This window comes from Coregonus lavaretus (assembly GCF_964263955.1).
Source record: "Coregonus lavaretus genome assembly, chromosome: 20".
NCBI lineage: Eukaryota > Metazoa > Chordata > Actinopteri > Salmoniformes > Salmonidae > Coregonus > Coregonus lavaretus.
Window position 1 is genome coordinate 34,931,296 of NC_140007.1, and position 24,443 is coordinate 34,955,738.

Here is a 24,443-nt window from a genome sequence, read left to right on the forward strand (position 1 = left end):
GCTAATCCAAGTTTATCATTTTAAAAGGCTAATTGATCATTAGAAACTGAAACTCGTCAGTCTGTTCTTGTTCTGAGAAATGAAGGCTATTCCATGCGAGAAATTGCCAAGAAACTGAAGATCTCGTACAACGCTGTGTACTTCTCCCTTCACAGAACAGCGCAAACTGGCTCTAACCAGAATAGAAAGAGGAGTGGGAGGCCCCGGTGCACAACTGAGCAAGAGGACAAATACATTAGAGAGTCTAGTTTGAGAAACAGACGCCTCACAGGTCCTCAACTGGCAGCTTCATTAAATAGTACCCGCAAATCACCAGTCTCAACTTCAACAGTGAAGAGGCCACTCCGGGATGCTGAGCTAGGCAGAGTTGCAAAGAAAAAGCCATATCTCAGACTGGCCAATAAAAATGTAAGATTAAGATGGGCAGTCTGAGATGTGGCTTTTTCTTTGCAACTCTGCCTTGAAGGTCAGCATCCCTGAGTTATTTAGGGTTGCCATAGCAAAGGGGTTGAATACATTTAAGCTTTTCAGTTTTTTAGTAAATTGTAAACATTTCTAAAAACATAATTCCACTTTTACATTATGGGGTATTGTGTGTAGATCAGTGACACACAATCTAAATTTAATCCATTTTAAATTCAGGCTGTAACACAACAAAATGTGGAAAAAGTCAAGCGGTGTGAATACTTTCCGAAGGCATTGTACTAGGATAGTAGAAGGGAGAGAGTAAAACTAGGTCTCCTTCGCAGACACCCACATCTCTCACGATAATTCCACACTACAGCAGTGCTTGTGTCTGTCATGAGAGGGCTGTCACAAAAATCTGAGCCGACAGCTACCCTTCCTCTCACAATTCAGAGGCGTAAATTTGAAATCTGCACTCTCTGTGGTGGATGCCACACAGTCACTGACTGTGTCTGAAACAGAAGCAGGGGACAGGTCATGAGTAGTGCTGTATAGTGACAGTCAACCCATGCTTAGACTGTTTTATTTGTCTTTACACTGCACTCTGAGGTCAAGATTTAATGTTAGTACCACTTTGTCTTACCATTGTCTGAATAGATGGACCTAATGAACTGATGATGTACATAAAATGTCAGCTCACTATGATCTTGTTTGTCAGTTGTGGAATAAGTACCCAACTGTCATACTTGAGTAAAAATAAAGATACCTTAATAGAAAATTACTCAAGTAAAAGTCACCCAGAAAAATACTACTTGAGTAAAAGTCTAAAAGTATTTGGTTTTTCAATATACTTAAAGAGCCAAGGAACACGCCGATTGGCACGTGTATTTTTCTGTTGCTCATTAGAAAAACGAGTTTTCAGACTTGGATATGTGTTTCCTGACCCATTCCGCGTTTGGTTAATGATGTTTGTCCACCATGAGACACTGTAGACTTGAAAGCCTATTTCACTTCCTCAAAATCCCCAGAATGAATCTAAGATAACTCAAGAAATCTGTCATTAATTTTGACATTTTTGCCGAGGATGTTTTAGTTGCGCAATTTTACATCTAACTAAGATGTTTGGTGCAGTATTTCTCAAGTAAAAAAATATGTAAACAACGTCGGGCTGCTGGGCAAGTCTGTCTTACTGTCTATACTATTGGATAGAGAGCAATCACTGCAGCTGTTCACCCCATGTTAGTGGGCAAATGTACATCGTCAAATCAAAACCCAACCTTCATTTACCTGTTGTGACGCACGGATGTTCCAAACTCTGTTTTAGATGAGACTGACTTTATGACCAAAATTATTCAATTTACACTTTGTCAATTTCGACACTAGAATAACTGTTTCTGACTCATAGTTTTCAAAGGGATTTGTTGCTTTTTAAAGGCAGTCATTCTTTAAGTATCAAAAGCAAATGTAATTGCTCAAATATACTATCACATTTCTTATATTAAGCAAACCAGATGGCACATTTTTGTTTGTTTTAATTTATGGATAGCCAGGGGCACACCAACATTCATAATTTACCAACCAAGTATTTGTGTTTAGTGAGTCCGTCCGCCAGATCAGAGGCAGTAGGGATGACCAAGGATGTTCTCTTGATAAGTGCGTGAATTTGACCATTTTCAAAATGTAAAAGTACTTTTGGTTTTCAGGGAAAATATTTGGAGTAAAAAGTACATTATCTTCTTTAGGAATGTAGTGGAGTAAAAGTACAGTGGGGGAAAAAAGTATTTAGTCAGCCACCAATTGTGCAAGTTCTCCCACTTAAAAAGATGAGAGAGGCCTGTAATTTTCATCATAGGTACACGTCAACTAAGATAGACAAATTGAGAGAAAAAATTTCCAGAAAGTCACATTGTAGGATTTTTAATGAATTTATTTGCAAATTATGGTGGAAAATAAGTATTTGGTCACCTACAAACAAGCAAGATTTCTGGCTCTCACAGACCTGTAACTTCTTCCTTAAGAGGCTCCTCTGTCCTCCACTCGTTACCTATATTAATGGCACCTGTTTGAACTTGTTATCAGTATAAAAGACACCTGTCCACAATCTCAAACAGTCACACTCCAAACTCCACTATGGCCAAGACCAAAGAGCTGTCAAAGGACACCAGAAACAAAATTGTAGACCTGCACCAGGCTGGGAAGACTGAATCTGCAATAGGTAAGCAGCTTGGTTTGAAGAAATCAACTGTGGGAGCAATTATTAGGAAATGGAGGATATAAAAGACCACTGATAATCTCCCTCGATCTGGGGCTCCACGCAAGATCTCACCCCGTGGGGTCAAAATGATCACAAGAACGGTGAGCAAAAATCCCAGAACCACACGGGGGGACCTAGTGAATGACCTGCAGAGAGCTGGGACCAAAGTAACAAAGCCTACCATCAGTAACACACTACGCCGCCAGGGACTCAAATCCTGCAGTGCCAGACGTGTCCCCCTGCTTAAGCCGATACATGTCCAGGCCCATCTGAAGTTTGCTAGAGTGCATTTGGATGATCCAGAAGAGGATTGGGAGAATGTCATATGGTCAGATGAAACTAAAATAGAACTTTTGGGTAAAAACTCAACTCGTCGTGTTTGGAGGACAAAGAATGCTGAGTTGCATCCAAAGAACACCATACCTACTGTGAAGCATGGGGGTGGAAACATCATGCTTTGGGGCTGTTTTTCTGCAAAGGGACCAGGACGACTGATCCGTGTAAAGGAAAGAATGAATGGGGCCATGTATCGTGAGATTTTGAGTGAAAACCTCCTTCCATCAGCAAGGGCATTGAAGATGAAACGTGGCTGGGTCTTTCAGCATGACAATGATCCCAAACACACCGCACGGGCAACAAAGGAGTGGCTTCGTGAGAAGCATTTCAAGGTCCTGGAGTGGCCTAGCCAGTCTCCAGATCTCAACCCCATAGAAAATCTTTGGAGGGAGTTGAAAGTCTGTGTTGCCCAGCGACAGCCCCAAAACATCACTGCTCTAGAGGAGATCTGCATGGAGGAATGGGCCAAAATACCAGCAACAGTGTGTGAAAACCTTGTGAAGACTTACAGAAAATGTTTGACCTGTGTCATTGCCAACAAAGGGTATATAACAAAGTATTGAGAAACTTTTGTTATTGACCAAATACTTATTTTCCACCATAATTTGCAAATAAAATCATAAAAAATCCTACAATGTGATTTTCTGGATTTTTTTTTCTCATTTTGTCTGTCATAGTTGACGTGTACCTATGATGAAAATTACAGGCCTCTCTCATCTTTTTAAGTGGGAGAACTTGCACAATTGGTGGCTGACTAAATACTTTTTTTCCCCACTGTAAAAGTTGTCAAAATATAAATAGTAAAGTACAGATACCCCCAAAAAACTACTTAAGTAGTACTTTAAAGTATTTTTACTTAAGTTCTTTACACCACTGCTTTTTGCCTATGGATCTATGTACAGTATATCCAGAGGTGCAGGGATGCCTTTTCTTTCTTTCTCTCCTCTCTCCGTGGTCTCATCACGCGAGAAGTTTCCTTCTAATATCTCACTCCAAGTGTTCAAATCAGTCTGCTGACTCAACAGCTTTCAAAAAGCTCTGAATGTGGAAGGAGCAGGAAATCAATCAATTTTATTTTATATAGCCCTTCTTACATCAGCTAATATCTCGAAGTGCTGTACAGAAACCCAGCCTAAAACCCCAAACAGCTAGTAATGCAGGTGTAGAAGCACGGTGGCTAGGAAAAACTCCCTAGAAAGGCAAAACCTAGGAAGAAACCTAGAGAGGAACCAGGCTATGAGGGGTGGCCAGTCCTCTTCTGGCTGTGCCGGGTGGAGATTATAACAGAACCATGCCAAGATGTTCAAAAATGTTCATAAGTGACAAGCATGGTCAAATAATAATCAGGAATAAATCTCAGTTGGCTTTTCATAGCCGATCATTAGAGTTTAAAACAGCAGGTCTGGGACAGGTAGGGGTTCCATAACCGCAGGCAGAACAGTTTAAACTGGAATAGCAGCAAGGCCAGGCGGACTGGGGATAGCAAGGAGTCACCACGGCCGGTAGTCCCGACGTATGGTCCTAGGGCTCAGGTCTCTCAGTTGGCTTTTCATAGCCGATCATTTAGAGTTGAAAACAGCAGGTCTGGGACAGGTAGGGGTTTCGTAGCCGCAGGCAGAACAGTTGAAACTGGAATAGCAGCAAGGCCAGGCGGACTGGGGGCAGCAGGGTGTCATCATGCCCGGTAGTCCTGACGTATGGTCCTAGGGCTCAGGTTCTCAGAGAGAAAGAGAGAACGAGAGAATTAGAGAGAGCATACTTAAATTCACACAGGACACTGGATAAGACAGGAGAAGTACTCCAGGTATAACCAACTAACCCCAGCCCCCCGACACATAAACTACTGCAGCATAAATACTGGAGGCTGAGACAGGAGCGGTCCGGAGACACTGTGGCCCCATCCGAAGAAACCCCCGGACAGGGCCAAACAGGAAGGATATAACCCCACCCACTCCGCCAAAGCACAGCCCCCGCACCACTAGAGGGATATCCCCAACCACCAACTTACAATCCTGAGACAAGGCCGAGTATAGCCCACAGAGGTCTCCACCACAGCACAAACCAAGGGGGGGGGGGGGTCGCCAACCCAGACAGGAAGATCACGTCAGTAACTCAACCCACTCAATTGACGTACCCCTCCCAGGGACGGCATGAAAGAGCACCAGCAGGCCAGTGACTCAGCCCCTGCAACAGGGTTAGAGGCAGAGAACCCCAGTGGAGAGGGGAACCGGCCTGGCAGAGACAGCAAGGGCTGTTCGTTGCTCCAGCCTTTCCGTTCACCTTCACACTCCTGGGCCAGACTACACTCAATCATATGACCTACTGAAGAGATAAGTCTTCAGTAAAGACTTAAAGGTTGAGACCGAGTCTGCGTCTCTCACATGGGTAGGCAGACTGTTCCATAAAAATGGAGATCTATAGGAGAAAGCCCTGCCTCCCGCTGTTTGCTTAGAAATTCTAGGGACAATTAGGAGGCCTGCGTCTTGTGACCGTAGCGTACGTATTGGTATGTACGGCAGGACCAACTCGGAAAGATAGGTAGGAGCAAGCCCATGTAACGCTTTATAGGTTAACAGTAAAACCTTGAAATCAGCCCTTGCCTTAACAGGAAGCCAGTGTAGGGAAGCTAGCACTGGAGTAATATGATCAAATTTCTTGGTTCTAGTCAGGATTCTAGCAGCCGTATTTAGCACTAACTGAAGTTTATTTAGTGCTTTATCCGGGTAGCCGGAAAATAGAGCATTGCAGTAGTCTAATCTAGAAGTAACAAATGCATGGATTAATTTTTCTGCATCATTTTTGGACAGAAAATTTCTGATTTTTGCAATGTTACGTAGATGGAAAAAAGCTGTCCTTGAAACAGTCTTGATATGTTCGTCAAAAGAGAGATCAGGGTCAAGAGTAACGCCTAGGTCCTTCACAGTTTTATTTGAGACGACTTTACAACCATCAAGATGAATTGTCAGATTTAACAGAAGATCTCTTTGTTTCTTGGGACCTAGAACAAGCATCTCTGTTTTGTCCGAGTTTAAAAGTAAAAAGTTTTCAGCCATCCACTTCCTTATGTCTGAAACACAGGCTTCTAGCGAGGGCAATTTTGGGGCTTCACCATGCTTCATTGAAATGTACAGCTGTGTGTCATCCGCATAGCAGTGAAAGTTAACATTATGTTTTCGAATAACATCCCCAAGAGGTAAAATATATAGTGAAAACAATAGTGGTCCTAAAACGGAACCTTGAGGAACACCGAAATGTACAGTTGATTTGTCGGAGGACAGACCATTCACAGAGACAAACTGATATCTTTCCGACAGGTAGGATCTAAACCAGGCCAGAACTTGTCCGTGTAGACCAATTTGGGTTTCCAGTCTCTCCAAAAGAATGTGGTGATCGATGGTGTCAAAGGCAGCACTAAGGTCTAGTAGCACGAGGACAGATGCAGAGCCTCGGTCTGACGCCATTAAAAGGTCATTTACCACCTTCACAAGTGCAGTCTCAGTGCTATGATGGGGTCTAAAACCAGACTGAAGCATTTCGTATACATTGTTTGTCTTCAGAAAGGCAGTGAGTTGCTGCGCAACAGCTTTTTCTAAAATTTTTGAGAGGAATGGAAGATTCGATATTGGCCGATAGTTTTTTATATTTTCCGGGTCAAGGTTTGGCTTTTTCAAGAGAGGCTTTATCACTGCCACTTTTAGTGAGTTTGGTACACATCCGGTGGATAGAGAGCTGTTTATTATGTTCAACATAGGAGGGCCAAGCACAGGAAGCAGCTCCTTCAGCAGTTTAGTAGGAATAGGATCCAGTATGCAGCTTGAAGGTTTAGAGGCCATGATTATTTTCATCATTGTGTCAAGAGATATAGTACTAAAACACTTAAGTGTCTCTCCCGATCCCAGGCCCTCGCAGAGCTGTGCAGATCCAGGACAGCTAAGCCCTGGAGGAATACGCAGATTCAAAGAGGAGTCCGTAATTTGCTTTCTAATGGTCATGATCTTTTCCTCAAAGAAGTTCATGAATTTATCACTGCTGAAGTGAAAACCATCCTCTCTTGGGGAATGCTGCTTTTTAGTTAGCTTTGCAACAGTATCAAAAAGAAATTTTGGATTGTTCTTATTTTCCTCGATTAATTTGGAAAAGTAGGATGATCGAGCAGCAGTGAGGGCTCTTCGGTACTGCACGGTACTGTCTTTCCAAGCTAGTCGGAAGACTTCCAGTTTGGTGTGGCGCCATTTCCGTTCCAATTTCCTGGAAGCTTGCTTCAAAGCTCGGGTATTTTCTGTATACCAGGGAGCTAGTTTCTTATGACAAATGTTTTTCGTTTTTAGGGGTGCAACTGCATCTAGGGTATTGTGCAAGGTTAAATTTAGTTCCTCAGTTAAGTGGTTAACTGATTTTTGTCCTCTGACGTCCTTGGGTAGGCAGAAGGGGTCTGGAAGGGCATCAATGAATTTTTGTGTTGTCTGAGAATTTATAGCACGACTTTTGATGCTCCTTGGTTGGGGTCTGAGCAGATTATTTGTTGCGATTGCAAACGTAATAAAATGGTGGTCCGATAGTCCAGGATTTTGTGGAAAAACATTAAGATCTACAACATTTATTCCATGGGACAAAACTAGGTCCAGAGTATGACTGTGGCAGTGAGTAGGTCCAGAGACATGTTGGACAAAACCCACTGAGTCGATAATGGCTCCGAAGGACTTTTGGAGTGGGTCTGTGGACTTCTCCATGTGAATATTAAAATCACCAAAAATTAGAATATGATCTGCTATGACTACAAGGTCTGATAGGAATTCAGGAAACTCAGAGAGGAACGCTGTATATGGCCCAGGAGGCCTGTAAACAGTAGCTATAAAAAGTGATTGAGTAGGCTGCATAGATTTCATGACTAGAAGCTCGAAAGATGAAAACGTCATTTTTTTTTTTGTAAATTGAAATTTGCTATCGTAAATGTTAGCAACACCTCCGCCTTTGCGGGATGCACGGGGAATATGGTCACTAGTGTAACCAGGAGGTGAGGCCTCATTTAACACAGCAAATTCATCAGGCTTAAGCCATGTTTCAGTCAGGCCAATCACATCAAGATTATGATCAGTGATTAGTTCATTGACTATGACTGCCTTTGAAGTGAGGGATCTAACATTAAGTAACCCTATTTTGAGATGTGAGGTATCACGATCTCTTTCAATAATGGCAGGAATGGAGGAGGTCTTTATCCTAATAAGATTGCTAGGGTGGACACCACCATGTTTAGTTTTGCCCAACCTAGGTCGAGGCACAGACACAGTCTCAATGGGTATGGCTGAGCTGACTACACTGACTATACTATTGGCAGACTCCACTAAGCTGGCAGGTTGGCTAACAGCCTGCTGCCTGGCCTGCACCCTATTTCACTGTGGGGCTAAAGGAGTTAGAGCCCTATCTATGTTGGTAGATAAGAGGAGAGCACCCCTCCAGCTAGGATGGAGTCCGTCACTCCTCAGCAGGTCAGGCTTGATCCTGTTTGTGGGTGAGTCCCAGAAAGAGGGCCAATTATCCACAAATGTTATCTTTTGGGAGGGGCAGAAAACAGTTTTCAACCAGCGATTAAGTGCTGAGACTCTGCTGTAGAGCTCGTCACTTCCCCTAACTGGGAGGGGGCCAGAGACAATTACTCGATGCCGACACATCTTTCTAGCTGATTTACACGCTGAAGCTATGTTGCACTTGGTGACCTCTGACTGTTTCATCCTAACATCGTTGGTGCCGACGTGGATAACAATATCTCTATACTCTCTACACTCGCCAGTTTTAGCTTTAGCCAGCACCATCTTTAGATTAGCCTTAACGTCGGTAGCCCTGCCCCCTGGTAAACAGTGTATGATCGCTGGGTGATTCGTTTTAAGTCTAATACTGCGGGTAATGGAGTCGCCAATGACTAGGGTTTTCAATTTGTCAGAGCTAATGGTGGGAGCCTTCGGCGTCTCAGACCCCGTAACGGGAGGAGTAGAGACTAGAGAAGACTCAGACTCAGACTCCGACTCGCTACATAATGGGGAAAACCGGTTGAAGGTTTCTGTCGGCTGAATGAGCGACACCGGTTGAGCATTCCAACAGTATTTCCCTCCAGAAGCCATGAGAAAGTTGTCCGGCTGCAGGGACTGTGCGGGGGGAGTTATACTAACGTTACTGTCTGTACTTACTGGTGGCACAGACGCTGTTTCTTCCTTTCCTACACTGATAATACTCTTGCCTAACGATTGCGTCTGAAGCTGGGCTTGTAGCACAGCTATTCTCGCCGTAAGGCGAGAATTCTCCTGTATATTATGAGTACAGCGACTGCAATTAAAAGACATCATGTTAATGTTACTACTTAGCTTCGGCTGTTGAAGATGTTGATGAGCCATGTCCAGATAAAGCGTCCGGAGTGAAAAAGTTGAATAAGGGAAAAAAAAGTTGCGATGGAAAAACGGAAAATAACGTAAAGTTGGCAGCTAAAACGCACAGGAAAATGACTCTTCTGTCTCGGGATAAACGTCCGGGGTGAAAAAGTTTAACGAAAAAAGATGAGTGAGGACAAAACTAAAAAGTTGGTAAATTTGTTGAACACAGAGATTGATTAAACGTTTATTAAAAGTAAAACGTGAATAGTTTGGCAGGTAGCCAAGTAGCAACAAACAGCCTTTGATCTCAGAGGAAGAAACAGAGCAAGGAATGAGAGCGAGAGAGGCCTTGATTTGAGCAAGTCTAATTTTAGGCCATGAAGCGATGGAGGATGCTTACGTAAGAACGACTCATGGGTGTGCAGCATGCAGGGATGCTGCTTTTGTTAAAGACTAACAAACTCCATAACACCTGCTCCAGTAGAACACATTCCTCTTCCTACCTTTAAGGACAGATAGACAAAGTAGCCTCCCCAAATGTCTGTCTGTATTTGTAACCTGCTTTAGTCTATTTGGCACCTGCTTTAGTCTATCACCAAATTTCAATCATGATTACTCCGTGGGTTGCATTTGGCAAATCTCTAATAACTATATCTTTAAATCACAATTTAAACAAATGCCCGCCCTCTATATTTCCTTTCACACATATACAAATCTGTCATGTATAATCCCACTATAATCCCAGGAGTCAAATTAAATCTGATTTTTTAAATGAAATGGTCTTGAGAGTTGAGTCAACAGTGGTGTCATTGAATGACATCAATTGAATAAACTGTAGGAAATGTTATGGTTTCCAGGGTTTATCCCATGATAGGAATATATGCATCCTTTACTACTACACCCCTTATCATCCCCCAAACAAAAGGAGGATTCATTCAGTTCTCATGACTTCATGCTTACATCTCCATGACAAAACCGAGATAGCCAGGCCAAGTCTTGACTACAGCAATTCATCCAGCTAGTCAAGACATCTCTTCCTCAGCAGAGTAGCAAGGCGAGGGCCAGGGCATGGGTGAGATCATTCCTATTCAGGGGCACAGCTAGCCTCTGAAAGCAGGGATAAGAAGGAACAATAGTGTTCTATAAAAACCTGCAGTGAAATCCCTAGCACTTTCTCCCCCCGGCCTTCCCATTTCCTGTGAATTAATAATATCCTCTATTTTTGGCCTTACCTACAGGGATGGGGAGGGAAATGGAGGATGCACTTGAAATACAGTATTCTATATTTACAGGATTGTCATTGAACAGCTGGCAGATATTTTTCTCTCTCATCATCTTAAATTAATTAATCCACCTGATATGCATTTCTTCCCCATAAATTCAATAGGTTGTTAGTGAAAGATGTTGTTTGATACATTGAATGAAACATTTGTGTGATAATGGCTGTTTAATGCCCAGAAACCAGAAGATCATGTTGCCTGGGTATATATTATATTTGTTAGTGTTTAATTAATGTGTCACACAGAAATAGAAATAAAGCTAAAAGGTCATTAGTTGATAGGCCACTTTAAAATCACAGACAGATATGATAAGAGAGATTTGGTGGTGACAAAACCAACCCACTGTACTGAGAGGTTTTAGGGGTGTTAAATTCCAGATTAACAGTGGAGATTTATGTACAGCGCTAGAGCTCCTAAACGTATTCTTGAACCAGAGCCATCCCAGATGTTAGCATCTTCGCTGCATCAGTTGTCACATTGGGCCGCCAGGGCAGAAATCCCTGTTAATATCATGTCTCTCTGTGAGAATCTGTTTGCCTGGTGAAGGTGTTGCCTACAGATCTCACCAGAGATTGGCACTGGGGAAAAGAGGAATTTAGTTGAGCTTCAATCAAGGACTGCCAGCTGTGAGGAGGGGCCAACGGTCATCTGACTGTGAATACAGACAAGAAAGGAAACTCCAAGCTCAAAACAGTTAATTCACTCTCTCTCAGATACACTCTCAAGTACGCTGACTTTACACGCACACAAACACAAACACACACACACACACACTACAGCGTGACAAGCGTCAATCAACTGTTAGGGTTAGGGGAAACTGCAGGCTATGTCCACTCTCATACTGCCTCTCTAGTACTGTACAGTAACGGCTTAATACCTATAAATAAAGTTGTTTCATTGATATTGACAAAGAAATATTACACAAAAAATGTTGTGTATTGTAGTAGGCTTGCGAGGTGATTTCAAGCAGAATACGCTCCCTAAATTTGAGCGCGCTTCTTGTTGAGAATGAACGTTTGACGATAGTCCCTAATATTTCGCCAGCGGTCTAGCTGTTCAAATATTCCAGACTCTCATTTCAGTGTAGTAGCACAGTGAAAGCGGGTAGAGTAGGCTATCACTGCACGGACTACATAGCTACACTTTTCTGTCATTCATAACTTTCTGGAAATGAAATTTATAAGTTAAACTTGAAGACTAAATCCAGCCCAAAATGACGGTGGACTTTGAAGAATGTGTGAAAGATTCACCCCGGTTCAGGTAAGAATTTGCGCATATCTTCTGTTTCGCTTGTTGAATTCTTCAGGGATTCGCCCTATCGAGGAAGACGATTTCCAGGATTCAAAAAATCCCCAAATGCCTTGAAACTGCAAATAGTTGAACAATAGCATACCCTTCTATTGCCTTTCAATTGAAAATAAGCTATGTTAAATTGCTGTTTATCTTTGCATATTTGAATCCAATTAGCCTACATTGCCATTGCAAAGCAATTATTGCAGTGCATTTCACAAGGTTGGACGGACTAGGCTACTTACTATTAATAATACATAATTTTCTTGCCATGTCTCAAAGAAATGCGTAAAATTGGCCATTGCTTATCATAGGACAACCTTGGAGTGCGTGGTGAATAAACGGGTGCAGATCGTGTGTCCTTTTGCTGAAGTGGATTTCCCATCACCAAAAAACAGATGAAAATACTATAGGCTACATTGTCATTAGTGTTAGTAATATCTCGACTTCTGTCTGCTACATCCATTCCTCGGTTGTTGAGCACATCCATGGGACAGACATCATGCGTTCCCCCCCCAACCCTCCCATGACGCATGAACATTCATCGATCACATGTATTTAGAATCCTTACTGTAGCGGGGCTTCCTTCCTCAGGAAAATAGTTTTTTGGAACAATCATGTGTCATACATGTATCATACACTGACTTTGTGTTCAACTGCATGGTCACTTTCTGTGAGAAGTGCGACTTTCACCAAATTGTGATAATAATGTATACTTTTAATTACATGTTGATCTTGTATTTGTTCTTTAGATTACACAATGCATGTTGTTAATGAAAAATAGCTCTATTGTCCATTCTTAAAAACGTCACTCCCATGGTCTCCTCTAGATATTTGAATTCTGAAGGATGGGTTCCATGACTGGGACTGATTAGCTCTGATGTTATATGGCAGGAACTCTCCCAACTCCAAAGGCACTTCCTTTTTATTGAACTGCTCTCCTGACAAATCTGCAAACTGCACACTCACAAAGGAAGCACTTCAAACAGTGGCTCTCAGGGAAACTAGAAGGTCCCACGCACTGCCGCATGCTCCTCATGCTACGGCTGCTATGACGGCGGCTGCTGCAGTGCACACAGCACCAAAGGTTAGCTAAATAAACGAAGGCATTCCTTTACACCCACGTCCCTTCCCAATCCCCTTCCCAGCCTTGGATATCATTCCTCTCAATATATTCCTTCCTCCCCTGCATCTAGAGGTGCATTCCAAATGGCACTTTTTCGCCCACATAGTGCTCTACCTTTGAGCCTATGTGTGGAAGGAACTGGAGCGGCTGTCAGGCAGGCTGTGTGGGGTGTCTGCCTGGCCTGCATGCCTGGGTCTCTTTCTATACATGTATGTGTGTGCACCGCCGCCACAGTAAAGCTCCCACAGATATAATCTGCTCTCCAAATCAAAGACTTCCAGACTTGGCAGCAGCACCTTAATGACTGCCATCTGGGCCTGAGAGAGAGGAGAGGCAGGCAGGTCTCATGAAGTGCTGAGTGAAGGGTATTTACAGAAACAGCTCTCTCTGTGTTTATGTGCTAAAAGAGCAAGGCTGTACTGTAGCAACCAAAGTGGATCATCTCGACTAGGCAGACGTTACTTAGGCAATTGCACACAGCTTAGAGAGATCCTTGAAGTCCCTCTTAGTTGTACCTAAATGCAATGAGAATAAAACGTTTTTGGTTAGCCATTGCTGTGGAAGAGGAATGAAAATAACCCCATAGATGCGATGCTTGGCAAGAACTAAAGTATCTGACCTGCAAAAGCATATCAAATGAGCGCTAAAGATAGTTGTTATATCATCAAATCAAATTCTATTGGTCACATACACGTGTTTAGCAGATGTTATTGCGGGTGTAGTGAAATGCTTGTGCTTCTAGCTCCGACAGTGCATTAATATCTAGCAAGTAATATCTAACAATTTCACAGCATACACTACTGGTCAAAAGTTCCAGAACACCAACTCATTCAAGGGTCTCCCTCCATTTTCACAATTTTCCACATTGCAGAATAATAGCGAAGACACCAAAACCATGAAACATCACACATGGAACCATGCAGCAACTTTAAGTAGTTTGAGCAATAGTTATTTATGCCAACAATTCTATAATTAAATTATTACGCAGTGACAACAAGGCTGTTTTGTATCCTGAAATGACCAGATCAGAGTCAGACACCAAAAGAGACACACTTCTGAAGCAGCATATTCTTCCCACTGAAGCCTGACAGGGAATTGAGCTCATATTCAAATGGGCCTTTTGTGGCAGTTAAAAGCAGTGTAAGTGTTATGCAACAAACCCTGGAGCTGGAATGACTGACTGACTGCCTGGCTGGCTGACTGGCTGACTGGCTGACTGACTGACTGACTGCTGGCTAGGAGGAAGCAACCAAGACCAGAGGGAATCAAGCCTTTTCACATTTGATATTTGAAAGGCACACTAGACCTAATGGGCTACTTCCCACACGTGTAAAAACATGCAGGCCATCAATTCTGCATGGCTGTCTTTACACATTGGAGTTGGAGTCCATGTAGCACATGGGGATGTGTGAAACGTACTCCTCAGTCTGAAGTGTCTCCACTTGCGCCAGCGAATAGCTAGCTTTTCGCATGGCGCTGACCTGTAAGACGCTTCATGAGGCCGGTCACGTGTGCTAGCAATGCAGAGGTCCTGGGTTCCAGCCTCTGTGTGAGCCGAATAAGGAGGAAGTGGTACTCGCTAAGCAAGCAGTGTGACGTCCTTTACATCATCCGCATTTTGAGCTGAGATGGCTTCTTGTGTCGTGGTTTACTATTACAATCCTCATCAATACAATTTATTATACAGTTGTCATATACTGAACAAAAATATAAACGCAACATGAAACAATTTCTAAGATTTGACTGAGTTACAGTTCATATAAGAAAATCAGTCAATTGAAATAAATTCATTAGGCTCAAATCTATGGATTTCACATGACTGGGCAGGGTTTCAGCCATGGGTGGGCCTGGGAGGGCATAGGCCCACCCACTTGGCAGCCAGGCCTACCCACTGGTGATCCAGGCCCAGCCAATCATAATGAGTTTTTCCCCACAAAGGGGCTTTATTACAGACCGAAATATTCTTCAGCAACCCCCCTCCACCCCACCTCAGACGATCCCACAGGTGAAGAAGCCGGATGTGGAGGTCCTGGGCTGGCGTGGTTATATGTGGTCTGCGGATGTGAGGCCGGTTGGACATACTGCCAAATTCTCTAAAACAATGTTATGAAATTAACATTAAATTCTCTGGTAACGGCTCTGGTGAACATCCTGCAGCGAACATGCCAATTGCATGCTCCCTCAAAACCTGAGACAAAACTGCACGTTCTAAAGTGGCCTTTTATTGTCCCCAGCACAAGGTGCACCTGTGTAATGATCATGCTGTTTAATCAGCTTCTTGATATGTGACCGACCAGCTCGATTCGGTCTTATGTAGCAAATGTAGCACTTATGTAGCACTCTCTCTTACTCCTGAGTGGCGCAGTGGTCTAAGGCACTGCATCGCAGTGCTAACTGTGCCACTAGAGATCCTGGTTCGAATCCAGGCTCTGTCGCAGCCGGCCGTGACCGGGAGACTCATGGGCGGCGCACAATTGGCCCAGCGTCGTCCAGGGTAGGGGAGGGAATGGCCGGCAGGGATGTAGCTCAGTTGATAGAGCTTGGCGTTTGCAACGCCAGGGTTGTGGGTTCGATTCCCACGGGTGGCCAGTATAAAAAAATAAAATAATGTATTCACTAACTGTAAGTCGCTCTGGATAAGAGCGTCTGCTAAATGGCTAAAATGTAAAAATGTAAAATTTGAAATTGTGGTTTTTACATTGGATAAAAGTAGAGACTCAGAGCTAGAAAATTGTATATCATACACTACAGTTGAGGAACAATGAGAAAGTAATTCTGATTTGAAAGTTGATAAACTTGTAACCCCACTTTTGAGAAAATGTCCCTTGAATGTTTTGATACACCTACTGGAGAGCTCTTCTTTGTCTACACCCATTCAGCATCGTTCACACCCTCTAAAGCCTTAGCGCCACCTATCTCTTTAAGGATTTACATGTGAGGCCATGTACTAAACAACCAAATATTTCAAGACTAAAGGCTGGTTTATACTATGGGTGTGTTTGTAAATTTAATCTGGAGTGCCAGAGTGTGCTCAGAGTGTGCTCTTGGCGTTCGTAAACTCAGAGCGTTGTCAGATTGTCCGTTCGTAAATTCAGAGCGTTTCGTTCTCGGAGCATTCAGAGCGCACACTGGACGCTCTGGCCGAGGAGTAGGGTTGATCTGAGCGTTCTTACCTAACAACAACAGTCAAGCACCCAAGCTAACTGGCTAACGTTGGCTAGCTTGCTAGCTACTTCCAGACACAAATGAGAGAACAGCTCACTCTGACCATTGTACTCGACCTAGCAGAGCTGGTTAGGCTGTTTTTATGTTATCCAGAGCGTTGGGGACTGCAACTGTGCTGCTGGCAACAATTTAATTACGCTTTTTTGCCAACGTTTATTGACACTGGCCATATTCAGCGGGTGTTGAGTGTTCGTCAGTTATTGTGCGCTCTGGCACGCTCAGACGAGAGTGCTCTGAAATCGGAGTTGTGACATCATGAACATTCTATTGAAATGGTTACTTGCATAGTGGAGTCTTTTATTTAGACATGTAGCTAGCTAGCTAAACAATTAACCATAATCCCAACTCATAACGTTACTACCCTGCATTAATCTGCAGGTAGCTAACCAACCAGGTTCAATGTTAGCTAGCTAACATTAGGCTATAACTAGCAATGCAAATGGCTCTGAGATACAAATAACAGTACACTTTAACTTGAAATGAAAATGACTTTCTGACAAAATTAGAAATGTGTAATATCTGAAAATGTAGCTAGCTAGACTATCTTACCCGTATACATGGATGGACGCTTCTCCCTCTCTGTCACGGATGCCATGGTTTCCCTTAGTTTTAAAATTTTATCCGGAGACAGGTGTTTTCGACGCCGTCTGCATATTTGCAATCAAACAGATTTCAAAACTCGGTCCTCCAGAAGTGGAGAGCAACACTTATGCAGTTCTACTATTTACATTTACATTTAAGTCATTTAGCAGACACTCTTATCCAGAGCGACTTACAAATTGGTGCATTCAACTTAGGATAGCCAGTGGGACAACCACTCCTTTTTTTCTTCTTCGGGGTGACATGAGAGAACTTGGGAAGGTTGAACACCAGACGGGCTGCAGCATTCTGGATAAGTTGTAGGGAGCCCAGCCAACAGCGAGTTGCAGTAATCCAGACGGGAGATGACAAGTGCCTGGATTAGGACCTGTGCCGCTTTCTGTGTAAGGTAGGGTCGTACTCTGCGAATGTTGTAGAGCATGAACCTGCAGGATCGGGTCACCGCTTTGATGTTAGCGGAGAACGACAGGGTGTTGTCCAGGGTCATGCCAAGGTTCTTTGCACTCTGGGAGGAGGACACAATGGAGTTGTCAACCGTGATGGCGAGATCATGGAGCGGGCAGTCCTTCCCCGGGAGCAAGAGCAGCTCCGTCTTGCCGAGGTTCAGCTTGAGGTGGTGATCCGACATCCACACTGATATGTCTGCCAGACATGCAGAGATGCGATTTGCCACCTGGTTATCAGAAGGTAGGAAAGGAGAAAATTAATTATGTGTCGTCTGCGCAGCAATGATAGGAGAGACTATGTGAGGATATGACAGAGCCAAGTGACTTGGTGTATAGAGAGAATAGGAGAGGGCCTAGAACTGAGCCCTGGGGGACACCAGTGGTGAGAGCATGTGGTGCGGAGACAGATTCTCGCCACGCCACCTGGTAGGAGCGACCTGTCAGGTAGGACGCAATCCAAGAGTGAGCAGCGCCGGAGATGCCCAACTCGGAGAGGGTGGAGAGGAGGATCTGATGGTTCACAGTATCAAAAACAGCAGATAGGTCTAGAAGGATAAGAGCAGAGGAGAGAGAGCTAGCTTTAGCAGTGCGGAGAGCCTCTGTGACACAGAGAAGAGCAGTCTCAGTTGAATGACCAGTCTTGAAACCTGACTGGTTTGGATCAAGAAGGTCATTCTGAGAGAGATAGCAGGAGAGTTGGCTAGAGACGGCACGCTCAAGAGTTTTGGAGAGAAAAGAAAGAAGGGATACTGGTCTGTAGTTGTTGACATCGGAGGGATCGAGTGTAGGTTTTTTGAGGAGGGGTGCAACTCTCGCTCTCTTGAAGACAGAAGGGACATAGCCAGCGGTCAAGGATGAGTTGATGAGTGAGGTGAGGTAAGGGAGAAGGTCTCCGGAAATGGTCTGGAGAAGAGAGGAAGGGATAGGGTCAAGCAGGCAGGTTGTTGGGCGGCCGGCCGTCGCAAGATTTCATCTGGAGAGAGAGGGGAGAAAGAAGTCAAAGCATAGGGTAGGGCAGTGTGAGCAGGACCAGCGGTGTCATTTGACTTAATAAATGAGGATCGGATGTCGTCAACCTTCTTTTCAAAATGGTTGACGAAGTCATCCACAGAGAGGGAGGAGGGAGGGGGAGGAGGAGGAGGATTCAGCAGGGAGGAGAAGGTGGCAAAGAGCTTCCTAGGGTTAGAGGCAGAGGCTTGAAATTTAGAGTGGTAGAAAGTGGCTTTAGCAGCAGAAACAGAGGAAGAAAATGTAGAGAGGAGGGAGTGAAAAGATGACAGGTCCGCAGGGAGTCTAGTTTTCCTCCATTGCCCGGAGCCCTGTTCTGTGAGCTCGCAATGAGTCGTCAAGCCACGGAGCAGGAGGTGAGGACCAAGCCGGCCGGGAGGATATGGGACATAGAGAGTCAAAAGATGCAGAAAGGGAGGAGAGGAGGGTTGAGGAGGCAGAATCAGGAGATCGGATGGAGAAGGATTTAGCAGAGGGAAGAGATGATAGGATAGAAGAGGAGAGAGTAGCGGGAGAGAGAGAGCGAAGGTTGCGACGGCACATTACCATCTGAGTAGGGGCAGAGTGAGTAGTGTTGGAGGAGAGCGAGAGAGAAAAGGATACAAAGTAGTGGTTGGAGACTTGGAGTGGAGTTGCAGTGAGATTAGTAGAAGAACAGCATCTAGTAAAGATGAGGTCTAGCGTATTGCCTGCCTTGTGAGTAGGGGGGGACGGTGAGAGGGTGAGGTCAAAAGAGGAAAGGAGTGGAAAGAAGGAGGCAGAGAGAAATGAGTCAAAGGCAGACGTAGGAAGGTTAAAGTCACCCAGAACTGTGAGCGGTGAGCCATCCTCAGGAAAGGAACTTATCAAGGCGTCAAGCTCATTGATGAACTCTCCAAGGGAACCTGGAGGGCGATAAATTATAAGGATGTTAAGCTTGAATGGGCTAGTGACTGTGACAGCATGGAATTCAAATGAGGAGATAGACAGATGGGTCAGGGGGAAAAGAGAGAATGTCCACTTGGGAGAGATGAGGATTCCTGTGCCACCGCTGCGCTGACCAGATGCTCTCGGGGTATGTGAGAACACGTGATCAGACGAGGAAATAGCAGTAGGAATAGCAGTGTTTTCTGTGGTAATCCATGTTTCCTTCAGCGCCAAGAAGTCGAGGGACTGGAGGGTAGCATAGGCTGAGATGAACTCTGCCTTGTTGGCCGCAGAACGGCAGTTCCAGAGGCTGCCGGAGACCTGGAACTCCACGTGGGTCGTGCGCGCAGGGACCACCAGATTAGAGTGGCAGCAGCCACATGGTGTGAAGCGTTTGTATGGCCTGTGCAGAGAGGAGAGAACAGGGATGGACAGACACATAGTTGACAGGCTACAAAAAAGGCTACAATAATGCAAAAGGGATCGGAATAAAATTAACTAAACATCTGGGGAAGCGAGAGAGCGGGGCCTCCCTCACTTACCTTTCACTGAAACACTAAAATATAACTCTCCCAACTTCCACTTTAGAAATTATAATTGTTGTAAACTACAAATTACCTAGACATACTGACCAGTTCATGTTATAGACAAAAGCGTGCTACATGGCAGACCAATCCAAACTCATCTCTCGGCATGTCCAGCCCACTCATTATCTCTGCCAATCATGGCTAGCGGGAAGGTTGCTGTCTGTGGCTAAACCAACTAGGCTCGTAATCTAACAATTGTATTCAAATTTACAGATGGCATACAAGTTTGTTATTAAGGCACATAAAAGTTCACATGTTCCAGAAGGCATTTCTGCCAAAAAACGCATTTTGATTTTGTCACACCCTGGTTCTGGGACTCGTTATGTTGAGCCAGGGTGTGTGCATTCTATGTGTTTATTTCAATGTTGGTAGTTCTGTTGTGTCTATTTCTAGGTTGTTGTATGTTTGTATTGAGTGACTCCCAATCGGAGGTAACGAGTGTCAGCTGTTGGCTCGTTATCTCTGATTGGGAGCCATATTTATACTGTGTGTTTTCACCTTGGGGTTGTGGGTTTTTGTTCCTAGTCAGTCATTGTCACTGTGGACTTCACTATCGTCATTTGTTTTGTTGTTTTCGTGGTTGCTTTAATTAAATAAAGTCAACATGTTCGCTCAACACGCTGCGCCTTGGTCCGCTTCCTTAGACGATCGTGACAGAAAAACCCACCACAAAAGGACCAAGCAGCATGTCCAGGAGCAAGGTGATTGGACATGGGAGGAGGCGCCGGGTAAGGAGATCGAGAGGCTGGCGATGGCCCAGGTGGGCAAATCGTGGTCCTGGGAGGACATGCTCGGGGGCAAGGGACCTTGGGGGAGGATCAAGGCCCTGGCGAGAGAGGAGCAACGGCGTCAGCAGGGCCATCGTCGGAAGGACGAGAGGCAACCCCAAGAAATTTTTAGGGGGGGGCACACGGCATGGACGACGGAGGCAAAGATGGGGCGAATCCAGGAGGCCACCAGGCCAGGGGTACACCGCCCTGTACGTCCTGTGCGGATGCCTCACACAGAGTGTGTGAGGGTAGGCATTCAGCCAGGACGGGTGGTGGCCGCTGTTCACTCCAGGCCTCCTATCCGTCTCCACAGCCCGGTCCGGCCTGTTCCTGCCACCCGCACCAAGTCTACGGTGTGCGTCGACAGCCCTGCCCGGCCTGTTCCTGCTCCCCGCACCAAGGCTACGGTGTGCGTCGACAGCCCTGCCCGGCCTGTTCCTGCTCTACGCACCAAGTCTACGGTGTGCGTCGACAGCCCTGCCCGGCCTGTTCCTGCTCTACGCACCAAGTCTACGGTGTGCGTCGACAGCCCTGTCCGGCCCAGTCCTGCTCCCCGCACCAAGTCTACGGTGTGCGTCGACAGCCCTGTCCGGCCCAGTCCTGCTCCCCGCACCAAGTCTACGGTGTGCGTCGACAGCCCTGCCCGACCTGTTCCTGCCACCCGCACCAAGTCTACGGTGCGCGTCGCCAGCCCGACCCGGCCTGTTCCTGCCACGCGCACCAAACCTACGGTGCGCGTCGCCAGCCCGGTCCGGCCTGTTCCTGCCACGCGCACCAAACCTACGGTGCGCGTCGCCAGCCCGGTCCGGCCTGTTCCTGCCACCCGCACCAAGTCTACGGTGTGCGTCGCCAGCCCGACCCGGCCTGTTCCTGCCACTCGCACCAGACCTACGGTGCGCGTCGCCAGCCCGACCCGGCCTGTTCCTGCCACTCGCACCAAGCCTACGGTGCGCGTCGCCAGCCCGGTCCGGCCTGTTCCTGCCACTCGCACTAAGCCAGGGGTGCGAGAAGTCAGCCTGGTAAGGCCCGTTCCTCCTCCACGCACCAGGCCTACGGGGTGCGTCGTCAGCCCTGTCCGGCTCGTTCCTGCTCTCCGCACCAGGTCTGTGGTGCGCGTCGCCAGCCCATTCCGGTCCATTCCTGTTCCACGCACCAAGCCAGGGGCGCGTGTCGTCAGTCCGGCTCCGGCCAGCGGGGCTAGACAGGACCAGGGGTACTGTGGGGGGTGTATCGGAGGGTGGTGGTCTAGGCCGGAGCCAGAACCGCCACCGAGGAGGTATGCCCGCCCAGCCCTCCCCTGTTTGGGGTTTTTGAGGCGCGGTCGCAGTCCGCGCCTTTAGGGGGGGGTACTGTCACACCCTGGTTCTGGGACTCGTTATGTTGAGCCAGGGTGTGTGCATTCTATGTGTTTATTTCAATGTTGGTAGTTCTGTTGTGTCTATTTCTAGGTTGTTGTATGTTTGTATTGAGTGACTCCCAATCGGAGGTAACGAGTGTCAGCTGTTGGCTCGTTATCTCTGATTGGGAGCCATATTTATACTGTGTGTTTTCACCTTGGGGTTGTGGGTTTTTGTTCCTAGTCAGTCATTGTCACTGTGGACTTCACTATCGTCATTTGTTTTGTTGTTTTCGTGGTTGCTTTAATTAAATAAAGTCAACATGTTCGCTCAACACGCTGCGCCTTGGTCCGCTTCCTTAGACGATCGTGACAGATTTAAAAAAAAGTTGACGTTCAAATGGCTCTCCTGTGAAGTAGTGACTCGCGACATACGCCTAGTTTCCTGAAACGAGTCACATATGCCACACCTGTCAGGTGGATGGATTATTTTGACAAAGGAGAAATACTCACTAACAGGGATATATACACATTTGTGTGGAAAATTTGAGAGAAATTAGCTTTTTGTGCATATGGAACATTTCTGGGATTTTTTATTTCAGCTCATGAAACATTTTACATGTTGCGTTTATATTTTTGTTTAGTGTATTTTAAATGGGCAATTTAGTTTGATTGATGTAGCCTTTCTACACCTCTTCCATTTTCATAGGTCAATGCTATTGACAAATTCTTCAGTTGTGTTCTTACCTCCTTGGCTTCTAGATTACCAAGAAGCCAAATTATATGGTGCATTAAGTAAGCTCCAAAATGGTGAAAATCTCCTCATTGTTTACCCTCTATTTGTTCTCTATGGATACACCATTGGACAACAGATGTGAGATTGTGGCCATGGCACTCCAGTCCACATCTGTTTTGAGAGAGAGGTTTGTGATGGTCACTCACATGTGTTTGTGTTTGCTGCAGCACAACATTGGCAACATACATTTGTGATGTTTCTGCTTCACTTAGATGTTAATTTGAGGTCGCACTCACATACTTGTAAAACACGTGTTGTCTATCTGTGGCCTCACTTTCACTTATGAAGCAGTCCCTCAAAGGCCTACATATCACACACATGGCTGTAACTCACTGGTGATGCTCTGCCTATAAACCATGTGTAATGTAACAACAAAACATAACATTTATGTTCACAGTAGCTAACAACATGATAACATGTAGGTGTATTTTCCTACTGTGAGTTATTATGACCTTATAGCACACTGTAATGAATACTGCCTGTGTTTGTGGGTGAGTAATGAGTATTTATAAAGCTGAGATGTGTGGTGAGGCTCGAGAGAATAGTCTGTTTACAACCAGCCCCCCCCGCCAGTTAATACGACCACTGGCGCTGCCTATAGCCCTGTCTGTCCAGGCTCTGTCCAACTCTGTGCATCCTTTCCTCCTCAGAGTTTGTCAGCAGAATGTGGCCATTGTAAACCATGTTCTGAGTTACACTACTGACTATTTTCAATGGAGCTGGCTGGCTTTCAGCCATTGAAATGTGTGAGTGTGGCTCCTCCTTCCCCCTTTCAGTAAATAGCTGAGGCCAGTGTGATGTGAGGCTGCCTTGATGCTGGCAGCCTGACTGCCTTTTTGTCATTGACTCATGAGCTCTGACTGAGTCAAGGAAGACAGCCAGGGAATTCAAGGTCACTGACCTTTGACCTCAGCCATTTTGTGTGTGTGTGTGTCTGTCTTTGAGAGAATTAATGACTTTATACATAACTGTGAGGAACCGGGACCGTGTCAGATTTCAGGATATGGCCTGCGATGGAGGAATGACGAGCATGTGGCACAATGTCCCGCTCTGTGAAAGATGACAACTCTACCCTGAGGATACATTTTGTATAATTTGAATTTAAATTTTTTTTAAAAACGTGTTCTCAGAGAGCATCTCAATGACAAAATGAGTTCATGGCTTACATTATGCAAAATCTGAAATGCCATTCTGACTGGTCAGTAGTTAAATTAGCAAACAAATTCCATTATGATTATATTACATTGCATTACTGTTTTTATCTGATTGAGCTCCCTTTTTACATCCAACTGTTTTTTGCTTTCAGATGTGAATTAGGCCTAGATGATGGATACATCTCAGTGGTAGGCCCGCCTATACCCATGTAATCACAGGGTTTACTGTCCATTTTGGTGCTCAGGGGAATGTAATGTGGCTTGTACAGTGGGAAAAAAAGTATTTAGTTAGCCACCAATTGTGCAAGTTCTCCCACTTAAAAAGATGAGAGATGCCTGTAATTTTCATCATAGGTACACGTCAACTATGACAGACAAAATGAGAAAAAAAAATCCAGAAAATCACATTGTAGGATTTTTAATGAATTTATTTGCAAATTATGGTGGAAAATAAGTATTTGGTCAATAACAAAAGTTTCTCAATACTTTGTTATATACCCTTTGTTGGCAATGACACAGGTCAAACGTTTTCTGTAAGTCTTCACAAGGTTTTCACACACTG

General features: G+C 45.1%; 1 protein-coding gene across 1 annotated transcript in view; it reads left to right on the forward strand.

Annotated features, from left to right (window-relative positions):
• Positions 1–11,717: 11,717 nt before the first annotated feature.
• Positions 11,718–24,443, forward strand: part of LOC311147804 (arf-GAP with coiled-coil, ANK repeat and PH domain-containing protein 3-like) — a 107,445-nt gene continuing 94,719 nt past the window's right edge. The window contains exon 1 of the mRNA XM_084184595.1: positions 11,718–11,897. Within this exon, the coding sequence (XP_084040721.1) occupies positions 11,851–11,897 (47 nt within the window). The 5' untranslated portion in view covers positions 11,718–11,850. The remainder of the gene's footprint in view (positions 11,898–24,443) is intronic.